The sequence below is a fragment of the Macrobrachium nipponense genome, chromosome 33, assembly GCF_015104395.2.
Source record: "Macrobrachium nipponense isolate FS-2020 chromosome 33, ASM1510439v2, whole genome shotgun sequence".
In the NCBI taxonomy this organism is placed as follows: Eukaryota; Metazoa; Arthropoda; class Malacostraca; order Decapoda; family Palaemonidae; genus Macrobrachium; species Macrobrachium nipponense.
The window spans coordinates 52,983,905-53,010,295 of NC_087219.1; the positions used below are offsets into that span (position 1 = coordinate 52,983,905).

The window sequence follows — 26,391 nt, forward strand, 5'->3', positions numbered from 1 at the left end:
ATATATATATATGGAGGTAAAAGGCCCATGCAACACTATTTGAACGTTGCAACGTTTAAATAGTGTCTTATGAGCCTTTTATCTTCTTATTATACTGTTGGAGAGAGAGAGAGAGAGAGAGAGAGAGAGAGAGAGAGAGAGAGAGAGAGAGAGAGAGAGAGAGAATGAATCGTTTTTATGATCCAGTGTGACATCCAAAATATATTTTTAAGTAAAAACTTTTTGTGTGGGCATTTTGTTTTTTTTTATTGCTATTATTCTTCTTTTACTCTGCGATTGCGCCCTTTCTTTTTTGTACTGGAAATTTTTTGGGTTTTTACTTGATCCTGGGAAAATTCGGACCATTTTATTTTATATTTTTCTCATTGCCTAACGAACCCAAACGCCAGTTTTATCAACTTCTTTTGTATTGGTTTTTGTGTATAGTTTTTACGTTGAAGGAGTGAAATTATGAAGTATTTCTATTCTGATTGGAAACCTTGACAATGTTTTTTTTCATCGAGATGTGCCAGTTTCTGTGCCAGTTTCCAAATTATTAGTAAAACTATATTTTTGTAGCTAGATAATATTGTAGTTGCGACGTCGGTTGATCGTAAAGTTGGAAATTGATAGGATCAAAACACTTGGTTATTCTAAAACACTGACTGAAGTTAGAGTCTGAAGCAGGACGATTCTATAATGAAAGTGTTTTAAAGCAGAAACTTTGTATTTAGATGATTAAAGCAATCTAGAGCCATGCGGAGCACTGTGTGTTGCTTGAAACATTAAGATATTTTACATAATATTTTTCTTACACAAGTACCAGATATCTTAATAGTAAAATAAATCTAGACATTGAAGATTTCTGTTCTTCTTCTTCTTCTTCTTCTTCTTCTTCTTCTTTTTCTAGCTTGCGTTAACCATTTTGAGATTCTTGTTGCGTTTGTTCGGATCACATTCTGTGTTATAGTACTAGAGTCACTGTTATTATTTTTTTACTTCTGTGAAATATAACCAAACATTCATTTAGATATTTTAAGCCGAGATGAATTGTTTCGAAATGCAAGTTTGATGTAAGAGGTTGGCCTAGCTCTGCTGTACCGGGGTGATGTCACTCTCATATTTTTGAGAGAGAGAGAGAGAGAGAGAGAGAGAGAGAGCGTGTTCTAATATTATCTCGTTGGCGGCAAGTGAGCGTTTTCCCATCTTGTTACGTAATAAACGTGCTTGGCATAAGGATGGGTGCGTTTTATGATTTGTATATTTATATATTGAATAAGAGAGGATAGCCTGGGGGAATCCGTCAAGTATACTTGGTAGGTTAAGTTGTTTTAATCCAGTTGAATATTGAGTATGGTGGAAAATAATTTCACTTTGTGTGTGTGTGTGTGTATTTGAGATGGAGGGAATTTTTTGGGACACGCATTGCTTGGTTTGTGTGAGTGAGAAAGTTTATAGGAATACGTCCATTCCTGTTGTTTGTGTGCTTGTGAGAGAGAAATATATATGAAAAGAACATCACACGTCTTATTAATGGACGAGAGAGAGAGAGAGAGAGAGAGAGAGAGAGAGAGATTTGCAGGGCCACACATCGCTATGTATGTTTGAGACAAAGGAGGCTAATAGGAGAAAACATCTAACGTCAAGTTTGTTTTTGTGTAGTGAATATAAGAAAAAACCGCGCAAGGACATCCTCTACAGGTCGTGTGAGAGAAAGTAAGTATATGTAGGGACATATAGCATATCTTTAGCGTGTACTTGCGTGAGAAGTTTATACATATATAGAGCTACCTGGAGAGAGAGAGAGAGAGAGAGAGAGAGAGAGAGAGAGAGAGAGAGAGAGAGAGAGAGCTAGTGCATGAATCATAGTCTAGTGGCGGCAATGAATATTCTGTGTGAGAAATTTGGCAGGTTAGTATGTCATGAGCATTCGTAATAGCTCTCTCTCTCTCTCTCTCTCTCTCTCTCTCTCTCTCTCTCTCTCTCTCTCTCTCCGTGCCCGTGTTTACAGCCTGTTGCATGGTCCCAAGCTATTCTGGCTGTCTGCCCGGCGAGTTGTCACTTTTATTGTCCCTCCGAGACCAGACACCCAGATTGTGATTTTCACGTCGCTGGGAACTCTGAGACTCCTTTTATTCTTCTGTATCATAATAATAATTAATATCTTTACTTTGTGTCCTTCTCTATCCGTGAACGTGTGTTTTCGGGTTATATAACGATGCAGTAGGCTGAATTTGTCCTCGTGGAATTTGCTCGTTTCCTTCTGCTGAGTGCTGCTGTACTGATTCGTTTATTTGTATCGCGCTGAAATTTAATTTGGTGTAAGGTGTCCCTGCAAAATGGCAGTTTTTATTCGGCAATCATTTCATCCGTTATTCTTATCTTGTGTGCAAAGGGGTGATGAAGTTGGGATGCTGTTTATCATCGAGCTCTCTCTCTCTCTCTCTCCATTTATATATATTATATATCTATATATATATATATATATATTATAATATATATATATAATATATAAATAATTTGTCGTGCTTGATCATTTTTGTACGTTAGTCATATTTCCTGGACTTATATTTTGAGTAGATGTTGAGATTCACTGTTTACTTTTATTTTCGAATATTTGCAACAGAGAGAGAGAGAGAGAGAGAGAGAGAGAGAGAGAGAGAGAGAGAGAGAGAGAGAGAGAGAGATTTTACAAAGACGGCTTATATATTAAAAAAATATTCCAGAGTCGCCTGTTTTCAATCATGATAGTAGTATACATTTTGACGAAGTTCTTCACCGACATTTGTTACTTTTACTCTTTCAGAGCAACTGCGACTCCCAGCAGTCGACTAGTAACCAGACGCCTCATTTGCATATGTTAAAGGGAAAGGCTTTGCCAAGGGAACGACTCATTTTTTCCTTGTCAAGTAAGCCTAAACTCTGGTGTGTCTGGTTGTGAGCCGGTGTTTCCCACAGGCGCCTATTATAGTAGAAAGCCAAGAGGGAGAGACTATTTATGCGTAGCATTAGCACGTACTGCTCTCTGCTCCGCCAGTCCCGTTATGTATGGATGTTCAGTTGTTGGGTGTTAATGAAGGTCTCGGGGATCATGGGTCCAGGAATTGGAAAAGAATAAGGATAAAAAGTACCGCTACCCGAGGCCGTTGTCCAAAGTATATATAGGCAACTCTTCGTTTAATGCTCAGGATTATAGTTTCGTGGCTGCTTATATTTGTAAGTGGAGCCAGGATTCGAGGGTAAAGGGAAATGTAGAGTAGTATGTAGGGCTTGCCATAGAAGGGCAGTAGGCTTGCCTCAGTGAGTACTGAAGTTCGCAGGATATGTAAGTTGTTTACGAGAAGTATTTCTTTTATCCGGCAAGAGGGCTGTTGTGAATGTTTTAAAACGATGTAATATACGTTATTTATATATTGTATGTACATATATATATCTATATATATTATATGCATATTTTATAAGCACGTATCTATGAATTCCATTCAAATAGTAAGCCTCAAATTACCTTTTGATATCGAATTTGCTTTGCCTTTGAAAAACAGACTTTGAAATTTATATGAAAATACACCTTAGCCTTACCAGGGTTCGAACCTAAGCCGTCCTTGGGTAGAAAGCCGGGTTAAAGTGAGTATAAAAGTATTCACTAGTTAAGAGGGATCTGTGTAGGTTTCTGTACCTAATATCCGAAATGAATCGACCTCTACTATGAAAGCGGGTATGGTAGGAGGATTCAGTTTGTAAAATGCCCCTGGGGCAAAGTCACTCCCAAGTTAAATGGGAATTTTGTTTTAACAAGATTATGAGCGACAGATTTGATAATATAAAATTTCATTTGTAAATTGACTATACCTATCAATTAGTCTAATTATCTAACCATCTATATATCTATCTATCTATCTATCTATCTATCTATCTATCTATCTATCTAAGGCATGGAAAAAATTCTGGACGACATCACACGACACATTTCCGAGTCGCATTTTCAAGGTGGAAACAATAGAATACGACTAAATTGGTACAACTTGACGCTTCCAACACAATCTCATATAGTATGTTAAACTGAAAACATTAAAACAAGAACTAAATAAATTGAATGTTATTAATCTAATTGTTTGCGTTATTCTCGTGTGGTTTAGTGTTTTCACTGTAATGTATATGATGTGAGATTGTGTTTTGCCTGTCAAGTTGTACCTTTGCCCTGCCTTCAATTGTTTCAGCCTTGAATTGCGACTTGGGGATGAGTGGCGAAACGTCGGCCCGTAAACTTTCTATGAATAGGTTTACCCGACCATGTGCTTCACTTTTCGTGTGTATTTGTGCCTATATATATCTATCCATCCATCCGTCTGTCTGTCTGTCTATATATATATATTATATATAGAATATATACGATCTATATATATTATATATACATACGTATACATATACATATACATATATATTATATTTATTTATTTATTATATCATATATAGCAATATTATTTGCTTAGTAGGTTAACATACAATTGCTATATTTATACTACCTAATTGCTAGGCTAAGTTTTCTTATCAGGTAATTATAGCTAAATTTAGCTAGAAGCAAGGTTTCTTTTCCACCTGTTATTATTGTGACCTTTCTTTTGATTGCCGCTTGGACGACCACAAGAAAACGAACGATTAATTCTTAAAGAAAATCCTAAATGACTTAATGTGTATTATACATACATAATATACACTTATCTATATATATATATATATATATATATATGTATCCATATATCCAGTATACCATATATATATATATATATATATATATATAATATATATATATATCGGTGTGGTATGTTTAAAAGATTTATATTCGACTGCTAATGCATCCTCTTGTATATTAATTCATGTGCCTGTTTTCTCTCTTTGCAGGTAAGTGGTATCATGGGAATGACCGTGTTGTGTTTGCAGCGCGCAGGCAAGTTCACGTCACTGTTGTTGTTGCCTTATTGTGTTCAGCGTGACGCCAGGTTGATAAAAACAGAAACCCAAGAATAGGTGTTGCAGCATTTTGAAATTTTGAATATTCATGACAATAGCTGAAGTTTGCTTGAAGATTTCTGACGAGGATTGCAAACCTCGTTTACACCAATAGTCATTAAGTGTTCTTTAAGCCGTTAATCTCTCTCTCTCTCTCTCTCTCTCTCTCTCTCTCTCTCTCTCTCTCTCTCTCTCTCTCTCTCTCTCTCTCTCTCTCTCTCAGTATTATTTATTTTCTTAACTGCATGTACACAGTTAGGTTCAGCTGTACCTTGTGCGCGTGGCACTTGAGGCTGTTAATGCTATATACGAGTATCATCTGTTCTCTGAGCTGCAGCTATTTATATTCTGCAATAACCTTACAGCTATAATGGCCATCGACGCCTGTGTTTTTAACGCGTCGTAAGAAGTCGTCAAAGGCAAGTTATGCTCGTATGAACATTTCGTAGATATTTGGGTACAGTGTTTGCAGTTGCACTCCCAGCCATTTGCTACGTGTTGCAGTACTGCACTTACACAGTTAAACTAACAATGTAACGAAGCAGCACAAAATCGATGTATTGTGTTATCATTGCTTACCGATAGTTGATTTTATACTACAAGCACGCGAAAAAACATTAGATTGTAATTCCATGTCCGTAGCAGTAAAAAAAAAAAAAATCAGCATTTTGTATATTTAGAGAAACTATAATGCCATACTCGCCCTCCCCCTTTCTTTTTTTTTTTTCTTTTTAATGAAAACACAGGGTGTGGATCTACCAAGGTTTTGGTTGCTACGAACCCCGTGCCCTCGTCATTTGGTGATTCACACCACGCAGACTGTCGAGGATGCTAGCGTTTTAAATTCCTGTCGTCCTACTGGAGTAATAAAACGATTGCCCTTTCCCTCACGCGAAGTGACTCCTTCTCTGGAGCTGCCCTTTCTTCCCTAAGGGCTCAGAACACTTCGGTAGGATCTCTTCCGCCATTCAACCTATTGGTATTTCCCAGTGCATCATTGTCCAAGTAGCACCGTCTGTTATTGTCGCGGTAGCTGTCTACCATAGACTGACCTGACATCACGTGAACCTTATATACACCTAAATTAACCTAATGTCTTGACAGCTCATCTTCAGTATTCTGCTCCTCGTCTTGTCTTTAGCATTCATCGCTTCCTATTGTCTCTTCTAGTCTGAACTCTCCTCTTCAGTTGTTCTCAGTAGACTTTTTCACTCGACATTCATTCATTGGGCAGTCCTTTCAGTAAATTCTCTCTCTCTCTCTCTCTCTCTCTCTCTCTCTCTCTCTCTCTCTCTCTCTCTCTCTCTCTCTCTCTCTCTCTCTCTCTCTCTCTCTCATAATCCTATTTAAATCTCCTTGTTCTGCAACGTCACATTTGAAGTACCTCTGGTCTGGTTTAATTGTTGCATAAGCTACAGTTCATAGTCTTCATTTATAGTTGAACGGTCTCTAGAAAACCCCTAGTTGTACACCTTTGACAGTTTGATTTTTGAATAATAATGTTAGGTATTATTATTATTATTATTATTATTATTATTATTATTATTATTATTATTATTATTATTATTATTATTATTATTATTTCTAACAAGGTCTTGTTTTGGGTTCGGGTTCAGTTTATTTGCTGGATTCCGTAGTTATTTATAAATTGCCATGGAAAGGCGGGCCCCTTGTGTATATATTATTATTATTATTATTATTATTATTATTATTATTATTATTATTCACGTTGTATCAGAAGGTGAAGGTTGTCTATGATGAAATTTTGATTTCAAGTTGTTTTCAGATTCTGATGACTTTCTCTAAATTGTGGTGTAACGCGGCAAGAGCTTTTGCTGGCATCTCCCTTATATATAGCTTGTTTTTCTACTCGTTATATATTTCAAGATAATGCGTGCGAATACATTTGTATTATAGGATCTATGTTGGATTGGACAACGCAGGATTGTGTGCTAAGATAAGATTACTTAAAAGAGTAGATCAGGAAGGAGATTTTACTTGGACGGTGAGTTAATCCAACACGTTGATATTCACTGCTAACGTGCGTCTGATCTTTCTTCAAACCCTAGTTCGGATGAAGAAATAACGGCTCTAATTGGTAAAGTAGCAGCAGGGGTGGGCCTGAGTAGTAGGAAGTTTTGGTTACGTGTCGAAAGGAGTTGGTTTCAGCAGAATGCTCACGATAAAAACAAAGGTTATGTTTGCTCGGCTTGTGCTAAACTTTTATGCATTGTGGTGCCGACGGCTGGTCCACCGAAGCACATTATCAGCCAGAACTTTCACTTTGGAAGGCTAGAATAGGGCAGACTATTCTGACTTCTTCATTACTCACATAAGCAAGAGAAGAAACTGTATGAGTGGAAATCAAAGAATTGATGTCAGTCGATGTAGAGCGGCCAGGATCGAAGGGCTAGAGAGAAAAGATCAAAGATGACTCATGTCAGTGGAGACGAGTGGAAGCGAAGCGAGGTAGACAGAGGGCATATGGTTGCACATATCTTTAGTCATCATTTTAATAGTAGCGCTCTTACTAAGCTCTTTGAAGAGGATATAGTTCCTTCTCTCAAAGAAATTGATGACCAGCAAAGGGAGGCTACGCACCTAATTAGAGAATTAGTGTTGTATCCATTCAAGGGACGTTGGCCTTAAGTTCCGCTTCGTGTGCACGAGTTTTCGTTTATTCATGGGCACTTATCATGTAGTGTGCGTGTCTCTCGTTGTTATACAGATAATTGGACTTCATTTATAGATTACAGTATTAATCTGAGTGTAGGCAGGCTTGGTACTTGTATTTCCAGTGTTGATAAATGTGTATCATTTAAAAAGCTTTAGGGAACCTCATGGCACAAATTGAGCTTCAAGAGAACGTACAAAGAGTAACTCACGTATGTTGGAGGGGAGGGGAAACTTGAAGACGATGTTTACACGTTTGACTAAAAAGATCCTAAGTGCAATTAAGCACTGCACTTGAAATGAGAAAGAAAAAAAAATGGACCCTCTTGAAGTGGTGTGACGAGTCAAGAGTAGCATTCCTATGCCATGCCCACACCATATGATTTGTAACGCATGGGGCATTGCGTGGCTGAGCAAATGAAGTGTTGGTAGTGACTTTAAATGGATCGTGTAAACTTGGAAGGACAACTCTCTCTCTCTTCTCTCTCTCTCTCTCTCTCTCTCTCTCTCTCTTCTCTCTCTCTAGGGATTGACAGCTTGTTGGCTTGCGTTTACCCGTGGCGAAAGAATTAGGAGAAAATAACGACTGGGTAATTGCAGAGGTGCGGTGGTTTGCGCAGAAATTTGACACCCGGTTGATTTGGTCCCTTTGTTTTTTTGTTGGTTTTTCAGTTCATACACAACGTTCATGAAGTGTTGTTTACCATAACAAACAATCCGAAACAATCATGAATTTGCAATTGAAGCTTTGATAGAATATGAAAGGCCGTTTGTAGATGGAAAAACTAAAGAAAGGACTAATAATAAAGGACAAGACTCAAGTCAAGCTTGCAAATGTTAAGCTGTGGTTGTCTTATTGAAATCTGTGTAACGTCATTATGATATTTATTATTTTTATTTACTAGCTCAGTAGGCTTTTGGAGGGACTCTTTTTCCATAACGTTTGTATTTACTGCGGCACTGAATCTGTCACCACGCTCTGGAATGGGTTTCAGTCGACAAACTTGTCCCGCGTTGAAATGTTTGGCCAGATTTTGATAGTGAGAGGAAACGTTTTTCTTATTCTTTAAACGTTGACCCTAAATAGGCTGCCATTATTGAAGAGATCAATTTATTCAGGAATATTGTTTATCCTATGTCGTGTCATCTTTCTTTGAGTGTAAATTCCCGTAGAAATGTCCGTCAGATCGTGTCAAAAGTGGTTTGTTTGTATCTAAAGATTGTGCTATTAACGCGTCTCCTCTCTCTCTCTCTCTCTCTCTCTCTCTCTCTCTCTCTCTCTCTCTCTCTCTCTCTCTCTCTCTCATATTTAGCTGCTGTGAACATGGACGCCTAAAATATGTGTGGAGGAGAATATTATACAAACTGACCAGTTAACAATTTCCACAATCTATCCATTCAGCTCTTATTATACGTAAACTTTTATGTTCAAAAGTTTCCCCGCTGTATGCATGTATATAGTATGTCGTCATCATGTTCTGTGAGTATAAAACATTTTCGATTATTCTCCAGAACCATGGGATCAGTTTCAACCAAACTTGCTAAGGGCAATTTTAGGGTTTAGCCAACTTAAACATTGTCGTCAGAATCACTAGGCCAGTATTGGGGCTGAAAGTTTTACATAGTGATGCATTGGATAAAAATCTTAATTCTGCTTAAGATGACTCAGAGGAGCTGCCTGGCCCATTGGCATATTCTCTTTTTCATTGTCTTCTCGGTTTGTTTGGTTCAGCAGTAAGAACAGGTGTGTGTGTGTGTGTGTGTGTGTGTGTGTGTGTCGTGTGTGTGTGTGTGTGTGTGTGACTATCCCTTGTGACTAACGCCCTCACCTGACTACATCAGAAATCGCAGCTGCCGAAGCGTCCTTAATCGTTATGGAATTATTAACCCACGGGCGTGTGTCTGGCACTGAACATTAATAATAATTATTATTTTTATTATTATTATCTCGAAGAAGATTTTATGAAACAAACGAAAGGACGTTGACTTGTCACACAGAGCTGTTAAGGTCACTCGTTACTTAACTACTGTAAAATCATATAGCAGAATTCACATAAATGAAATTTAGTAAACAGACCAAAGACAAAACCTTAATATAAATCATAATCATTATGATCGCCTCCAACGCCGTGACTAAGGGCTTCATTGACATGCAGCTCGTCTTGTCAGTTTTATTTGCCTGATCTGCCACAAACCTCCGCTCATCTTCAGCTTCCTGCATCATAGTTCTCATCCAAGTAGTTCAGGGTCTTCCGGATCTTGTTCCCCACAGGAGCCCTCATGATCCCAGCTTGCAGTAAGTATCACGTGCTATTTTCCCGTTCACTGTGCAGAGGACAGTTCCAAGTCATGCCTGTTTCATTTTCATCAACAGATCATCTACACGGGGAACTCCTGTAATTAGTCATTTTCCGTATGGCATCATTTCTTATTCTTATCTTGGTATCTGACTCCTAATATTCTTCCTAAAGCTTTCTAATATTCTTCCTAAAGCTTTCTAATATTCTTCCTAAAGCTTTCTGTTTAGATCACCAAAATATCTTAAAGTTGTATTGTCCTAATTGTCATACTGAGGTTGATAATCGTATAGCAAATCAGAGCGTACTACACTTTATGTATGGTATTATTTAGTGTGCGAAAATTTGTTAGCGTACCCATAGTTTGAGTAGATTTCTTTTACATTCACTAAATTATAACTTTGCAAGAATCTGTCTCATGAACCCTTTCTCCATCTGATGTTATTTCATCCCTTTGTGCCTATTTTCTTTGCCCTGTTGCGGTTTGTAAGTTTTTTTTTTTGTGTTTTGCTGAGTTAAAGAACATCATCTGCGTATTCGAATTCTGTCGAGTCCTATTGTTGCTGCAATGTAAACCTTCGTGTATATGTACGACCACTTTGTTCATAAATATAAAAAAGAAAATATCTGTGAGAATGGCAAACAGCAAATGTGACATAACATTCCCCTGTAGCACCACAATACTTACAGCACGTTTACGTGACAAGACCTCATCAACATTAATTTGCATTTGTTTCCTTCCTGGATATTATTAATTAACTTTACATAACTGTCGTAGTGACGCAAGGCCTTCCACAATATTAGTCTGTTGACTCTCAAATGCCTTCTCTTCATTAACAAGAGTCGTCAGAAAGGGGGGATGTCTGTTCCATAAACTACTGTACAATATATCTTAATGCATATTTCAACTGTACAACTCGTGCCTTTTCTAAAACCAGCATGTTCACCTCTAGGCTTTTTAACGGCTTTCCCCGTTGGGGGTGGGGGGGTTTGGTAGTGTCGTCAATGCACCCCATGCGGAGCAAAGTAGGCATTACTTAAGGTTCTTTGCAGCGTCCCTTCGGCCCCTAGCTGCAACTACTTTCATTCCTTTTCTGTACCTCTTCTCATATTATCTTTCTTCCATCTTACTTTCCACCCTTTACTTACAATAGATTCATAGTGCAACTGCGAGGCTTTCCTCCTGTTACACCTTTTAACCCTTTTCACTGTCAGTTTCCGTTTCACCGCTGAATGGCCTTAGTTGCCCCAGTGCTTGGCATTGTGCCTAAAACCTATGAATCAATCAATCAATTTAACGGTTTCTGTATCGAGTGAATTGAGAATTATCATATTGAATATTTTGATTGCAACAAAGGGTAAGTGTAATGCCTCTTAGAGTTACAATGGATTCACATCAACCGTGCATTTTGTGTCTAGGCCAGTCCCTTACGACGCTCCTGATTGGCTGTTGATAAGCCATTCACAGGGCTGGAAAAACTCAGTTTCCTTCGAGAGTTCACATAGACAGGATGTATGTCCCACCTCCTGAAAAAACGTATCCTTCAGGAGAAGTGGAACATAGAACCTACCCATGTGAACTTTCGATAGAAACTGAGTTTCCAGCCCTGTGATTGGCTTATCAACAGCCAATCAGGAGCGTCGTGAGGGACTGGCCTAGACACCAACCGCATTTAGTCATATCCCCTTTCTTTGCCACTGTGGCTATGGTTCAGCTCCCACTCATGAGGCTTTTGCGCTCTCATTCCTTATTTTGCAAAACAGTCAGGATAAAAAATGATCCCTACAATGATTCCATCATAACTTTAGTTTTCCGTCCCTAAGTTTATTAAGGATTCCACTTCAGGAGTTGTGAAATCATTCGTAAGGAGATTCGGGTCTTCTCCAACTTGTAGTGTATTTATTAATCAGAGTATCTCCCTCATTTTTCTTATGAGCTCACAAAAATGTTCTACTTCTTCTTCTTCTTGTTATTGGCCCATCTCTTCTTGACCGCCATTTTCCTTTTCTTTTTTTTTTTCTTTTCAATTAATGGTATTTCATTTTTCATTCTGTGGGCTGTCCTAACACCAGTGCTTCACCCCCAAATATATGGCTTTGTCAACATCTACACCTTTTTTGTCTAAATATTCTCACTTATCTGTTCTTGAGCCTCACTTAATTTCACAATCTACGTTGTCTCGCGTTCTTGGCACGCTCTACTTTGCGACCTTCATCTCCTCCTCCGTACTTTGATTGTGTTTTTACCAACACTTGCAATCATTTGACCAACAGCAACTCAAATTTCAATCTGGTATATCGTCTATAACATCCGCAGTTCTGTATAAAATTAGTCTTTTATTTTTTAATAGTTCGTTCAGTGGTGCACAGTACACGCTAATATTCATATTGCATTTTTATATAAATCTTTCAGTAGTAATGTACTGCTCACTATTCAGTGCCTTTTATGCATTAGACTTAGAGCACATGTCTGCCTCCTCTACCAATTCCATCTGCTTCCTCTTAATTAATGTACAAAGTACCCTTTTCAGTCTCTCTCCCTCCCATTTCTTTGCGCAATGATTCACAAACCTTAAAAAGGTCCAATCCCTCTGTCAGGGATCCATTTTCTACCTGTTCCGTCTTTCCAGTTTGACTCAGGGTTCTGACGTTCCATATTCCATTTCCAGTTTATCTCCCGTAGAGAGATAGTTCCTTCAGTGCACTTCAATCGGGGCACTATGGCTTTACTTAAGGTTTTTCGACTTAAAGTTCTTAGCAGTGTCTCTTCAGCACCAAACTTCAACCCCTTTCATTCCTTTTTCTGTACCTCCGTTTATATTATCTTTCTTCCATCATACTCCCCACCCTCTTTTAACAATTGTTTCGTAGTGGAACTGCGTCGGTTTGCTAGTGGAACTGCGTCGGTTTGCTACACCTTTAAAATCGTTTTACCCTAGATTTCTCTTTCAGTGCTGAATGACCTCATAGGTCCTGGGGCTTGGCCATTATCCTAAATTTTATGATTCATTCCGGTCCTATATCAGTTAGTCCTTCACATATAAAAGCCGTGAGATTCTTACAAACCCTTTGTATGTGGAACTGGGGACCAAATATTACTATATTTTGTGGATCCATATACTTGGCTCGATCTATGAAGAATTCATGAGCTAAATATACCTTTAGGACAACCATTTCCTTGCAGCGCCCCCTTCTGGGTTAACTTGAACCCATGACCTTTCGTTTTTAACTAAGTTTATCCACCAGAGTTGAAGTCGAAGAGACAGCATTCGAAGCCGTACCCCTACAGTCAGTGGTTTTAAATACTCATCCTGAGCAGGGCCACAATCGAAAGAGGTGTCAACCCACAAGGCAGCAGGCTGCAGGCGTGCCATAATCCAAGTGCTACCAGCTTACCCTGTGACCTTAACTTATTGGAGGTTTATACGTTCACCAGTTAGCGTGACATTACATAGTGACAAATCAATAAAAAGGTAGTCGTGAATTGATAACAGCACTGAATCAGTAAGGTTGATAGACCGTGGCGTTGGAAGCTCAGTCAGAAAAGCAACTTGAGGAATTTTGATGTTTCCGTTTACATCCGAGGAAATGTGCGTGACGTCACATTCGATGATGTCATGTTTATTGACACCTGGTGGTGTTCGTCTCTTCTTTCTTGACACTCCTGCGTCTGGGGTTGTCGGCTGTTTTTAGCATGATGACATTCCAATAAAGAGATCAGGAGGGAGTCTCTCTCTCTCCTCTCTCTCTCCCTTCTCCCTCTCTCTCATCTCTCAAAACTCTCTCTCTCTCTCTCTCTCTCTCTCTCTCTCTCCTCTCTCCAGCGAGCGAGCGAGCTTGTGTTTCATTTTCAATCAATGCAGATCGAGAGGGAGTGAATGATAAGTTCATTCAACCGAGCATTATCATAGTATGTTAGATGCGTTGTCGACCGAACATCTAACGTTATTATAAAATATTTCACCGAAAACTTGTGTGTACACACAAACATATACTAATATATATATATATATATGAAACGTGTTTGACAATCATTATAAAATGCCAGTACCTTATAAGTAAAATACCAGAGAAGCTTGATAATGAAGGCTCCTCCACGTCGGAGGTTCGAGGTAGACAGTGCGGATTCAATCAGAGGACCGTTCATTCTCTACACTGAAACCACTAGCATTCAAAACAGAGTTAAGTGGAAGGTTTCTCAGCTGTGTTATTTGATTGATCTGCCAGTTTGGAGAGAGTGCTAGCGTTATTAACTTCCATCAGAAAGATCATACGTGAGGTACATTCTGGTCTGTTTAAGGAATGTAAATGAGTTTTCCCGTCTAACTTAGGCAGAGAAAACGTGTAATTAAAAAGGATACTTGCTATAAAATATAGGGGCTGCAATTCTAACTATGACTTGGTGTATTATTCGCACATTTTTTTTATTCAGATACTTTAAAAATAAGGAAAGAATTTCCATTTCGAGGTTAGTTATGGAAACATCTTTAGTCGTAACTGGATAACTGTTCTCAACTTCACGATTCTCAGTCATACAGGGATTGATACTCGGGAGAAACAACAAAAATGAAGTGCATCGAAACTGATGGATGGCGACGTTGAAAAATGCATATAGATTGTCATTTTACAAAATAACCCATTCCGTAGGGTAGTAGTGCCATGTGTGCACATCAACGCGATACAATGATGCGTTACTTCAAGTTTTTTGCAGCGTTCCTTCGGCCCCTAGCTGCAACCCCCTTTCATACCTTGCACTGTACCTCAATACTTATTCTATTTCATCCTTCTTACTTTCCGCCCTCTCCTAACAATTGTTTCAACATTATTTTCAGCGCTGAATAACCTCATATGTCCCAGTTCTTTGCCTTTGGCCCAAATTTTATACTTCCGTCAAAATAACTTTTAAAAAAACGCCGTCCCTCTGTCAGTAGATTAATGATTGATCCTACCCATGTTGACTGATTTTCAGTACAATTAATTACCGAGAACATGACTATCAAAGCTGAAAGAGAATAAAAACAATAAAAGCGTAAATCTTTTATGACTCAAGCTGAATCGGCTATGGTGTCATCAGGTCACGGCTGTAGAATATGCTTAGCTCTGACGCAAACCTAGCAAGAGGTACGTTGTGCGTAATATAGTTCGATTAACATATCGGTGTACAGTGTATGCAAATGAGCATATAGTCACGACATGACATTTACAAAATAAAAAAAAAGTCACTGCACAGTGTATGAAATTAACACAAATGTTTCTGCACATTGTATACAAATTAACAGTAAATCGATCCAGCGTACTCAGATTATAAATTAAGGTTGTACAACGTGGGCTGTGCTGCTTAACAAATGAGACTTCGCGGTTTATTAAAAAAAAAAAAAAAAAAAAAAAAAAAGTTGCAGTAGTGCGTTAGAAAATTAACAAATTGAAGCTCGGTACAGTGAAATATAAATCAGTTCACAGTGTATGAAAAAAAGACAGTTCAATTTGAATATAAACACTTCTTTAAATATGGGACTAGGTCTGTAAATATATCGCTGCATACGTTATCATAATCATGCAAATAAATTGAAGCGCTCTAACTGATGAAACTTCAAATATATAGTGCCATTTTCAGAGTTGTTATTATTATTATTATTATTATTATTATTATTATTATTATTATTATTATTATTATTATTATAACAGAACAGAAAAGTAATCGTAAAATTTTCCGTTTAACCATTATTCAGAACTTCGTTCCAAATGTAGCAGTTGGAAGGTTTTGATTAAATTCTGCAGACTGCCTTGCGAGCATCGGGGCTGAATGAATGATCTTTTAGAAATGTGACTTGTTTTGCCCTGAGGGGAATGAATATACGTTAATTCCGTTTCCGGAGTCCACATGTTTCAGCCCTCCTCGTTTTACCTCAGGTTTTGGCGGCATTGCACGGAAAGACCTACAAATAAATTATATGACTCATGAATAAGTATATCGTACTGCAAAGTTAATTTGCAACTTTTTTGACTTTCACGGCACACTGTTACACATCTTCTATACAAGGTTGAATTATTATGTCACAAATGTAGTATTTGTGTCTTTCCACGTTAGGGATTGTCTGTAACGATTTAGAGAGAGAGAGAGAGAGAAAAAAAAAAATTATTTACAGAATTAATACAAATCACAAGAACACATTTCAAATACCTTTTGAATAGCTATGAGAACTCACTATGTATGGATCGATCGGCTCATATATACAAACATAAGATGATGATGGATATCCACAGCGTAACAGATATTTTCATTTTTGAAGGAACGTTTTTCTTGTGTGATATTTTAATTCATCAGTTGCCGTAGTAATTGCGTGAAGGTCGGGATACAAAATGTAACGTTTCCTTTAAATACCGACTGACGAAGGCGGTGGAGGAAAGTGCAGGAAAAAGAAATAAAATTTATAAATTGTGTGAAAATAAGTGGAACTGTTTTGGGAATTTCAACTTCACATCGAAACTTTGCGCAGAGTTTCTGTGTATTGAAATGACATATCCTGTGTAGAATTGTATAGAACAAAGCCAGTTATCCAACTAACTTAGAAAGGTACCCAATCTAAAAATAAAGAATTTGAAGGTGAAGTTTCGCAAACTTTCTTAATCTCATTACGGCCATTGTAGATCCCCCATTTTTTCAGAGAGAGAGAGAGAGAGAGAGAGAGAGAGAGAGAGAGAGAGAGAGAAGAGAGCGAGGAAAGAAGGAGAAGAAGATGGAGAGAGAGAGAGAGAGAGAGAGAGAGAGAGAGAGAGAGAGATTATGTATCTTAGCGTTTGGTACAATGAGGCGAGTCTGGCACTTCCATGATGAAGACGTTCGTGGGCGTCAAGTGGTTTAAATCCACGAGTTATTTGAGGTTATCTTTGTTTGCCTTTTGACTAAAAGTCTGTTCGCTGTTCGTTACTTTGTTCATAGGTATCTTGAAACTGTATACTTGCTATCTGTCCTCTGATGAAGTTTGCAGATGACGAGTGGCCAAGTTTTGTCTCATTTGTGTAACACCAGTGTGTGGAGAGCCACTCAGTCAGTCGTGTGTTGTAGCGGTGAATCTATACCTTTATTAGTTTCATTTCCCTTGACAAAGCCGCGCATCGCCTTTTGCCATACATGGGTCATGGATCATAGAAAGAAAATATAGATATAAAAAATTGAAATTAAACTTGCCATTCATAACTGACGTCAGAATGATGGGAATGTCAGCAGAATAGTCTCTGAATATGAGTATTTTATGTGAACTCTTCTTACGCTCCGTTGTTAAGCATTGGAAAACGGGGCATTCATCAAAGCAGCTGTTGCGAGAATAGACTTGACTCTGTCATTGAGGAGGGAGAGAGAGATGCGAGTGAATGGATGTTAATTTGCATTATTTGATAAGGCAGTAAATTATGTACCGGGTCGTAAGGCAACTATTGTTGGTGGCATGAGAGAGAGAGAGAGAGAGAACTTCGACAAAACAGAGCGAAAGACCTCAGCAAGCCCTCCAACAGGATAAAGTTGAAATCTCTCTCTCTCTCTCTCTCTTCTCTCTCTCTCTCTCTCTGACTAGGAAGTTAAAAGATCACGCCCGAGTTCGGTCCTCGAGTTTCTAAAGGAAGATTCACCCGGGGGCAATTCTTTCATTGCTGGTGCTGGAAGTTGTTTATTTTATGGCGTTGAACATTTAAAATAGAGTTTTGAAGTTTGTTGTTTAGTCGTAGGTAGTTGAGATTATAGTATTTTGTGCCTGTGTAGAGAAAGTTATATTTTTATATATTTCTGTGTGTTGAGGTAGTAGATCAGTTGGTATCCTTTGGCTGAGGTGGTTTTGCATTGTTTACTTTGGTTAAAAGGATGTCATCGGTTTTCACCAGTTAACTTTGGGAGGCGGAGACACTTGAAGTTCAGTAGCATCGTAATAAATCTATTGCCTAATCTATTGATTATCCACCTCTCTCTCTCTCCTCTCTCTCCTCTCTCCTCTCTCTCTCTCTCTCTCTCTCTCATATGGGAAAGTAAGGCGAATAAAGTGTGGGCATCATTTTACAGTAGTTTGCACAGCAAGCGCGTGAGGTATTGTCTGCTTGTACGTTAGTTTTAGCCTTTGCATTTTGTACCGTACGTCCTTGGGAAGCTAGCAAGCCCCTTTCTTCTTTGATCGACTCAGCGTGAAGTGTGGTCCACTTTAAATTCTTAAATTGGACTCGAGTGAATTCCTATCTTGGTGTCCATTACAGTCTCGTGGACTAGCAGTTGCTACTCTCTCTCTCTCTCTCTCTCTCTCTCTACTTTTCTTCTCTCTCCTCTCTCTCTCTCTCTCTCTCTCAAGAATATCAGGTAAAAGAGAAAAGCAAACCACCAATGAGATATGCAGAGTGTCAGCAAAAAATTTCAAAGCATCAGCTCCGAAATTTTACTCAAGAGATAATAACTGTATTTATTATGCAAGAGGATATTGCAGAAACGGAGAAAATTGCAGATTCAGACACAAAATGAATAATTATGATGAAGGAAGATCAAATATTATGGAAAAGTTGGATTTTTTAATGTCAGAATTTCTGGAAATGAAAAAAAGAACAACATACCAGAACAGGAAAGAGACATGGGAAAATCCTTATTACTACCAGTATTAAATGAAGGAGAAAACATGCAAACCATCATAGTGATGAATGCGCAGGGTTTAGTTACGAGTAACTCAAAAAGAAAAATAGAGTACTTAGAAGAACTAACCCAAAACTGAAAAGAAAAACAAAATAGATATAATGAATATAAGTGAAACCTGGTATTCCCAAGAGACTGGGAATGATGATCAAATAAAAGGGTTCCAAACTTATAGATCAGATAGAAAAAATAGGAATCAAGGGGGAACCGCAATATATGGGAAAGACAAAAAACAAGGAAAAATATATGAGAAATATAGTAACTCAGAATGTGAACTAATAGCGGTAGAATTTGAATCTGAAAAATTGATGAACATAGTAATATATAGACCTCCTAATACTAAAGAGTTTGACTTAATAATTGAAAAATTGGATGATATATGTAGAAATCACAAGGACTGGACTATTCTCCTATCTGGTGACTTCAACTTTCCTTTCGTAGAATGGAAAGAACGAATAGGAGATTGTGGTTGTACTTATACATATAAAAAAGAGAGTAATAGTAGTGCAGAAGATAAGAGGCAGTTTGAAAAGCTATTAGATATGCTACTAGAATACAACATTCAACAAATAAATCACCTGCCAACAAGAAAGGAAAATACTTTAGACCTAGTATTTGTGAACGAGATGAATTATGTTAAAGAAATAATAGTTTATAATGCGAATATTTCAGACCATAATGTCATAGAATTAACAGTTCATTCCAAAGCAGTGAAAATAGAGATAAGCAAGAAATGAAAAAGTGGGAAGGATATGGAAAATACAACTTCTACAGTAAAAATATAAAATGGTCAGAAATTAATGAAGAATTAAACAAAGATTGGGATAACATTTTCGTAGTGATGACATAAGGGTAAATACGGAGATATTATATAAAATATTGGAGAAAATAGTGGAAAAATATATACCGAAGAAGAAAAGTAAACATCATTCATGCATACCAAGAGACAGAAGGATCTTGTTCAAGAAAATCAGAAAGTGGAAAAAAGGTCTTGCAAAAGAAAAAAATGCATGGAAAGTTATAGAACTAAAAAGTAAGATAGAAAATGCAGAACAAAAGATTATACAATCAAAAGAAAATGAAAAACGGGACTTGGAAGAAAAAACCCTATTAAATATCAAGCAAAACCCCAAGCTATTATACTCATATGCGAAGAAGATGAATAAAAGAAGAATAGAAATAGGCCCTCTGAGAATTGAAGGGAGATTAACGAATGAAAAAAAGGAAATTTGCAACATACTGGCAGAACGATATAAGAGAGAATTCACCCCTAGAATAGATAATGAAGATAATGATATAGAAGTAAGGGATGAAAATAGTGAATATTTAGCTGACATAGATATTAATGAAGCTGATATTGTGCAGGCTATTAATGAAATTAAAAATGGAGCTGCTGCAGGGCCTGATGGAATTCCTGCTATTTTGTTAAAGAAAGTAGTTCATTCTATCGCAAAGCCACTTGCAATATTATTAAGACAAAGTGTAGATACAGGCAAGATTTATGATGAGCACAAATTAGCATATATTACCCCTACTTTCAAAAGTGGATCAAGACTAGAGGCAAGTAATTATAGGCCTGTGAGTCTAACATCACATATTATGAAAGTGTATGAAAGGGTAATGAAGAAAAATATTATGAAACATTTAATAAAAAATAATTTGTTTAATAAAGGACAACATGGTTTCGTACCCGGAAAAAGTACACAAACCCAACTGTTAGTCCACCGTGAGAACATATTCAAAAATATGAAAAGCGGAAATGAAACAGATGTGGTTTATTTAGACTTTGCAAAAGCTTTTGATAAAGTAGACCATAATATATTAGCGAAGAAAATTAGAAAACACAATATCGTGGATAAAGTAGGAAGATGGTTAAAAGAATTTTTACACAACAGAAAAACAGATAGTTATTGCAAACGACGAGAAATCGGATGAAGTCAAGGTAATATCCGGTGTGCCGCAAGGTACGGTGTTAGCTGCAATACTGTTTGTTATTATGATTGAAGACATAGACAATAATGTGAAGGATTCGGTAGTGAGTAGTTTCGCAGATGACACAAGAATAAGTAGAGAAATTACTTGTGATGAAGATAGGAACGCTCTACAAAGAGACCTTAACAAAGTATATGATTGGGCAGAGGTAAATAGGATGGTATTTAACTCTGATAAATTTGAATCAATAAATTATGGAGACAGAGAAAGAAAGCTATATGCATATAAGGGACCTAATAATGAGACCATCACAAATAAGGAAGCAGTTAAAGACCTTGGTGTGATGATGAATAGGAACATGTTATGCAATGATCAAATAGCAACTCTGTTGGCAAAATGTAAAGCAAAAATGGGAATGTTGTTACGGCACTTCAAAACAAGAAAAGCTGAACACATGATTATGCTTTATAAAACATATGTTCGTAGTCCACTTGAATATTGCAATATGATATGGTACCCACACTATCAAAAGGATATTGCACAAATAGAGAGTGTACAAAGGTCCTTTACAGCTAGAATAGAAGAAGTTAAGGACCTAGACTACTGGGAAAGACTACAATTCTTAAAATTATATAGTCTAGAAAGGAGAAGAGAACGCTACATGATAATTCAGGCATGGAAACAGATAGAAGGAATAGCAGAAAATATCATGGAACTAAAAATATCAGAAAGAGCAAGCAGAGGTAGATTAATAGTGCCCAAAACTATACCAGGAAAAATAAGGAAAGCACACAGGACATTAATCCACTACGCACCAGCATCGATAATGCAGCGTCTATTCAATGCGTTGCCAGCTCATCTGAGGAATATATCAGGAGTGAGCGTAGATGTGTTTAAGAATAAGCTCGACAAATATCTAAACTGCATCCCAGACCATCCAAGATTGGAAGATGCAAAATATACCGGAAGATGTACTAGCAACTCTCTGGTAGACATTAGAGGTGCCTCACACTGAGGGACCTGGGGCAACCCGAACAAGATGTAAGGTCTGTAAGGTAAGGTCTCTCTCTCTCATATTTGAAAGTTGTAATGTATCTATCTATCACTGTTCACTTATGATATGGGATTCTTAAGGCGATTACCTTGCTGCTGTGGCTTACGAATTCTAGAAATATTGTTTCTGTTTTAACTTCTTATTAACATAAGAACGTTCAAGCATACATTCCTATTGTGTTGGTTCATTGTTCCCGGCCTCAGAGGCACACACATATCATGAAGCCTATCTCTTCTTATCGCTTATCTCTTGTTAGTGGGCGCGGAGTGATCGGGGCATTGCCTTGGTCCCCCGTTGCTATCGCCCTCGAAGGTCAGACGTCATCGGTGATAGATCACGTGGGTGGGTGTCTGCCACCGTGCCACGTTCGTTGTGCGATGTACTTGTTTCTTTTGATGTTGGGGTCTTTTCTGGTTTGGTTTTACCCTTTTTTTTTATTTGCCGTTAGGTATTTTATTTTCTGCATTAATTATTTTCATTTGATTGAGCTGCTTTTGCCTAATGGTGCATGTTTAAATTTCCCGTTGTGTGCATTTGCTTTGTTTTGTTCTCATTTCATATGAATGTTCTATTGAGTTTTCTATCATAATATTTCCGGTAAATGTTTTGAAAGTATTTATATTTATTGTTAATAATTCACGTTGAGTTTGTAGAGGTTATTTAAGTTATGTGTGAAGGTAAAGGCAATGTTTGTAGTATTGTGTTGGTAAAGGTACAAGCGCATCGATCAGGTGAAGATGGTGTTTGTAATACTGGAATGCGGAAAGTTATTGTGTTGATGTAGCTCACTTTTATCAGTTGTTCCTTCAGTTTGTATGCGTTCACAAGATCACAAGGCTATGCTCGCGGGTCCCTTCACCACCGCACAAGCAGTAGAGGTTTTTCTTTGGATTACGACCTGCTGTTTTCCTCGTCGTAGGTCGTTCGTGATTTGTACTTTAGTTCCTCGGCGAATGCTGAGTCGTGCGTGTATCGATTTGTATGTGAAGAAAAATGGATGCGTGGGTTGATGGTGACACGACAGAGAGAGAGTTGATACACAGTAGCTTTTGGTTGCGTGTGTGCGTCCTTCAATGTAGCACTGTTGGAATGGTTGAGTTACTTTATTAGTTTTTATATATATATATATTCTTTCTTCATGTCCGTGCCTGACTTAACTACTTTATCGGCTTTTAATATTATTTTTACCCCATTTCATTAGGTTATATGTCATACCCAGGAACTGTGTCCTCTTGAAGGTTGCCGGTCAAATCAATGACCTTTATAACTGCGTTCATCATTTGCCGCATTTGTAGGTACTTAGGGAATGGTCTCGCCGGTACTGTCATCTCCTCAGCATCCTTCATTGAAGTTCCAGCTTGAGTTTGTTCGTGCTGTCGACTTTAATGAGCGAAATCAATAACATTATGTATTTCATTGGATTTTGTGGAAAGGCTTCTCTACTGAAAAACTTATTGAGAAGCTGATATTAGTTATTGCAAGACCTTCTTTAGTTTACTTTTCTTAGGAGTCAGGTTACAATATTGAGTGTTGGTTTTTTATTGCTTTTAGTAGAATGTGAACATATATATATATATATATATATATATATATATATATATATATATATATATATATATATATATATATATAGCTGCCAGGGGTTGGACCATGTATAGTATATGTATCTTTGCTCTAGACGGCTAAACTACTGGACTGAATTAAACCAAAGTTAGACCTTAAATTCTGGCCATGCTAACCTCTGTATTGTTATTCTGATAGATCTTTTCACAAGGCTTCCAGATATGCTCTTACTTTTCATCCTTCAATGAAAAATAACAATGATATAAGGGATGGTGTTTACCAAGTACCATTGTGATCCAAATATCAGGCTAGATATACAGCCATTCTAACTTTTTTTAAAAATTAGTTGTAGAGAAAAATGAAAATATTTTTCTGGTAGAACTTTTCACGAGGATTCCAAATAAGCTCTTACATTTTTTCTACAATGAAAAATAATGAAGATATGGTTCAAACAATGCCGGACTACATTTCCCCATTGCTTCTGCCAGGTAGTGTGTGTGTGTGTATATATATGTGTATATATATACATACATACACATGTAGTTCCTATTTTATGACGGTTGTTCAGTTCTTGTGCTGCGTCGTAAGCCAAATTGTCATTGAAAATCCCAGGAAAACCTTACTTTTAATGCTTTAGGTGTATCGAAAACTATGTAAATTGCATCTTTATTGCATTTTTCATAAAACCCTTCAAATATTGATTATTTTGCATTTTGAGAGTCATATTTCTTCCATTGGATAAGTGTCATAAGTGTCATAACCCCAGAACATATAATTCATGATAAATATTATGAAAAGCGTTGTAACCTTGGATAGCCATTTATATATTATATATATATATATATATATATAGTATAATTTTATATATATAATATATATATCTATATATATATAAAATATATATATATATATATATATATATATATATATATATATATATATATAAAGGTTTTGCCACGGAGGAAAATGAAAGGCGAGAGAACCAAGAACTTTCGGTCTAACATGACCCTTTACTTAGGCACAACTGATCATACAGAGCAAAAACATAGTAAAAGTAGGCTTAATATCCAAACTGACCGTACAAGATTAGCATAAGGTCCATTTCACTTTACAGAAACTAGAAAGAACCCGAGGGCAAGATTAGCAATTTTTAGGCAGCCACACCTTGGAGGAGCACACACATGGTTAACAGATGATTCATCCAGAAAAAAATACATTTTGAAAAACAAGGATGCATATATGACTTAGTAACATGAAATTTACAAAAATGTTCCAAAAAATGAGTGAAAAGACAAAAATAGGATATAAATATAGCAAGTGAGAGAGAGAGAGAGAGAGAGAGAGAGAGAGAGAGAGAGAGAGAGAGAGAGAGAGAGAGAGAGAGAGAGAGAGAGAGAGAGAGAGAGAGAGAGAGAGAGAGCAATAATAACTATATACATGTGGGACTAATTAATTAGTAGTTCATTTATTTTAAGGTCCTTCATAAACATTTTACAAAAATATGGGTCCAAATGGTACAATCCCAGACTAAGATTTAGGTTGTTTTTATTAGTGATTTGTATAATTGCTGATTCCAGTAAATTTCTTGAAACATAATCATTAGATCTAGCAATTACAGAGGTATCGCCCCAATTTATACAATGAGATTTTTCGCTCAGATGGATAAACACTGCATTTGAAGTCTGGGCTGTTCTAACTGAATACATATGCTGCTTAATACGTACACATAATATCTTGACCAAGAAATAGAATACATAAAAAAGATAGGAAACGATCTCTGCTACCCACCTTATATAATTGATTAATGTTATCTAAAAGCTCACAAAAAGTTTTATGGTGTTGCTACTAATGAAAAAGAAACCCCTAAATATATACTTAGCTTGCCTTACTTTAGTGGATTTGAAACCATAAAATCAATATTTAAATCGTTTAATGTTAATGTAGTGTTCTCTTATAACAATACCATTAAAGATATGCTAATTAAGAAGTCCCGTAACAAATAACATCATTTACAAAATTCATTGTAAGGTTTGCCCATCTTTTTATGTCGGTCAGTCAAGTAAAAATTTATGTGTACGTATTAAGCAGCATATGTATTCAATTAGAACAGCCCAGACTGCAAATGCAGTGTCTATCCATCTGAGCAAAAAATCTCATTGTATAAATTATGGCGATACCTCTGTAATTAATAGGTTTAATGATTATGTTTCAAGACTTATACTGGAATCAGCAATTATACAAATCACTAATAAAAACAACATAAATCTTAGTCTGGGATTGTACCATTTGGACCCATATATTTGTAAAATGTTCATGAAGGACCTTAAAATAAATGAACTACTATTTAATTAGTCCCACATGTATATAGTTATTATTCTCTCTCTCTCTCTCTCTCTCTCTCTCTCTCTCTCTCTCTCTCTCTCTCTCTCTTGCTTGCTCGCTATATTTATATCCTATTTTTGTCTTTTCACTCATTTTTTGGAACATTTTTGTAAATTTCATGTTACTAAGTCATATATGCATCCTTGTTTTTCAAAATGTATTTTTTTCTGGATGAATCATCTGTTGACCATGTGTGTGCTCCTCCATGGTGTGGCTGCCTAAAAATGCTAATTTTGTACTGTCAGTTTAGATATTAAGCCTACTTTTACTATGATTTTGCTCTATATGATCAATTGTGCCTAAGTAAAGGGTCGTGTTAGACTGAAAGCTCTTGGTTCTCTCGCCTTTTATTTTCCTCTGTGGCAAAACCTTTATTTATACATAGCATCATTAACCTAGTCAGCAGACTATAAACTCACGAGACCAGTAAAGGGAAATCAGCCTGCAAAGAGAGGGACTCTTAAGGAAAGTTTATAAATAAATTTGTGATGGAATAGGAAATAGTCAATACAGTATAATTTATGAAATGATGTACTGTACCCTTGAACCTGCAGGCTTGTACTGAGATCCACCTTTAGGGACCATGTTTGCAAGGAAGGATCTACATGGTGCCATTTTAAATTTTAATTGGATTACCTGAGAATGTATTCAAAATGGAACATTGAGTGTCAGTTTCAGATTTTTTATATCTCCCAGACCAGTTCACTTGAGCTTAGAAATTAAATTTATGGAACATGTATTTCTTTATATCAGTAGCTTTAGGACTATTATGTTAACATATGACTTGTCCTAATGGCGTTTAAAGTCAGATGCTGCTTTCTATTCTCATTTTAAAAAGCTTT

General features: G+C 36.9%; 1 protein-coding gene across 11 annotated transcripts in view; it reads left to right on the forward strand.

Moving 5' to 3' along the window:
* Positions 1 to 26,391, forward strand: part of LOC135203194 (oxysterol-binding protein 1-like) — a 355,421-nt gene that overhangs the window by 187,403 nt on the left and 141,627 nt on the right. Inside the window, exon 1 of one of the 11 annotated variants that reach the window (XM_064232929.1) lies at positions 22,583 to 22,696. The exons of the other annotated variants lie outside the window; for them this stretch is intronic. Coding sequence (XP_064088999.1) covers positions 22,598 to 22,696 — 99 coding nt within the window. The 5' untranslated portion in view covers positions 22,583 to 22,597. Of the gene's footprint in view, positions 1 to 22,582; positions 22,697 to 26,391 lie in introns of those variants that run through there. 11 annotated transcript variants of the gene reach the window in all.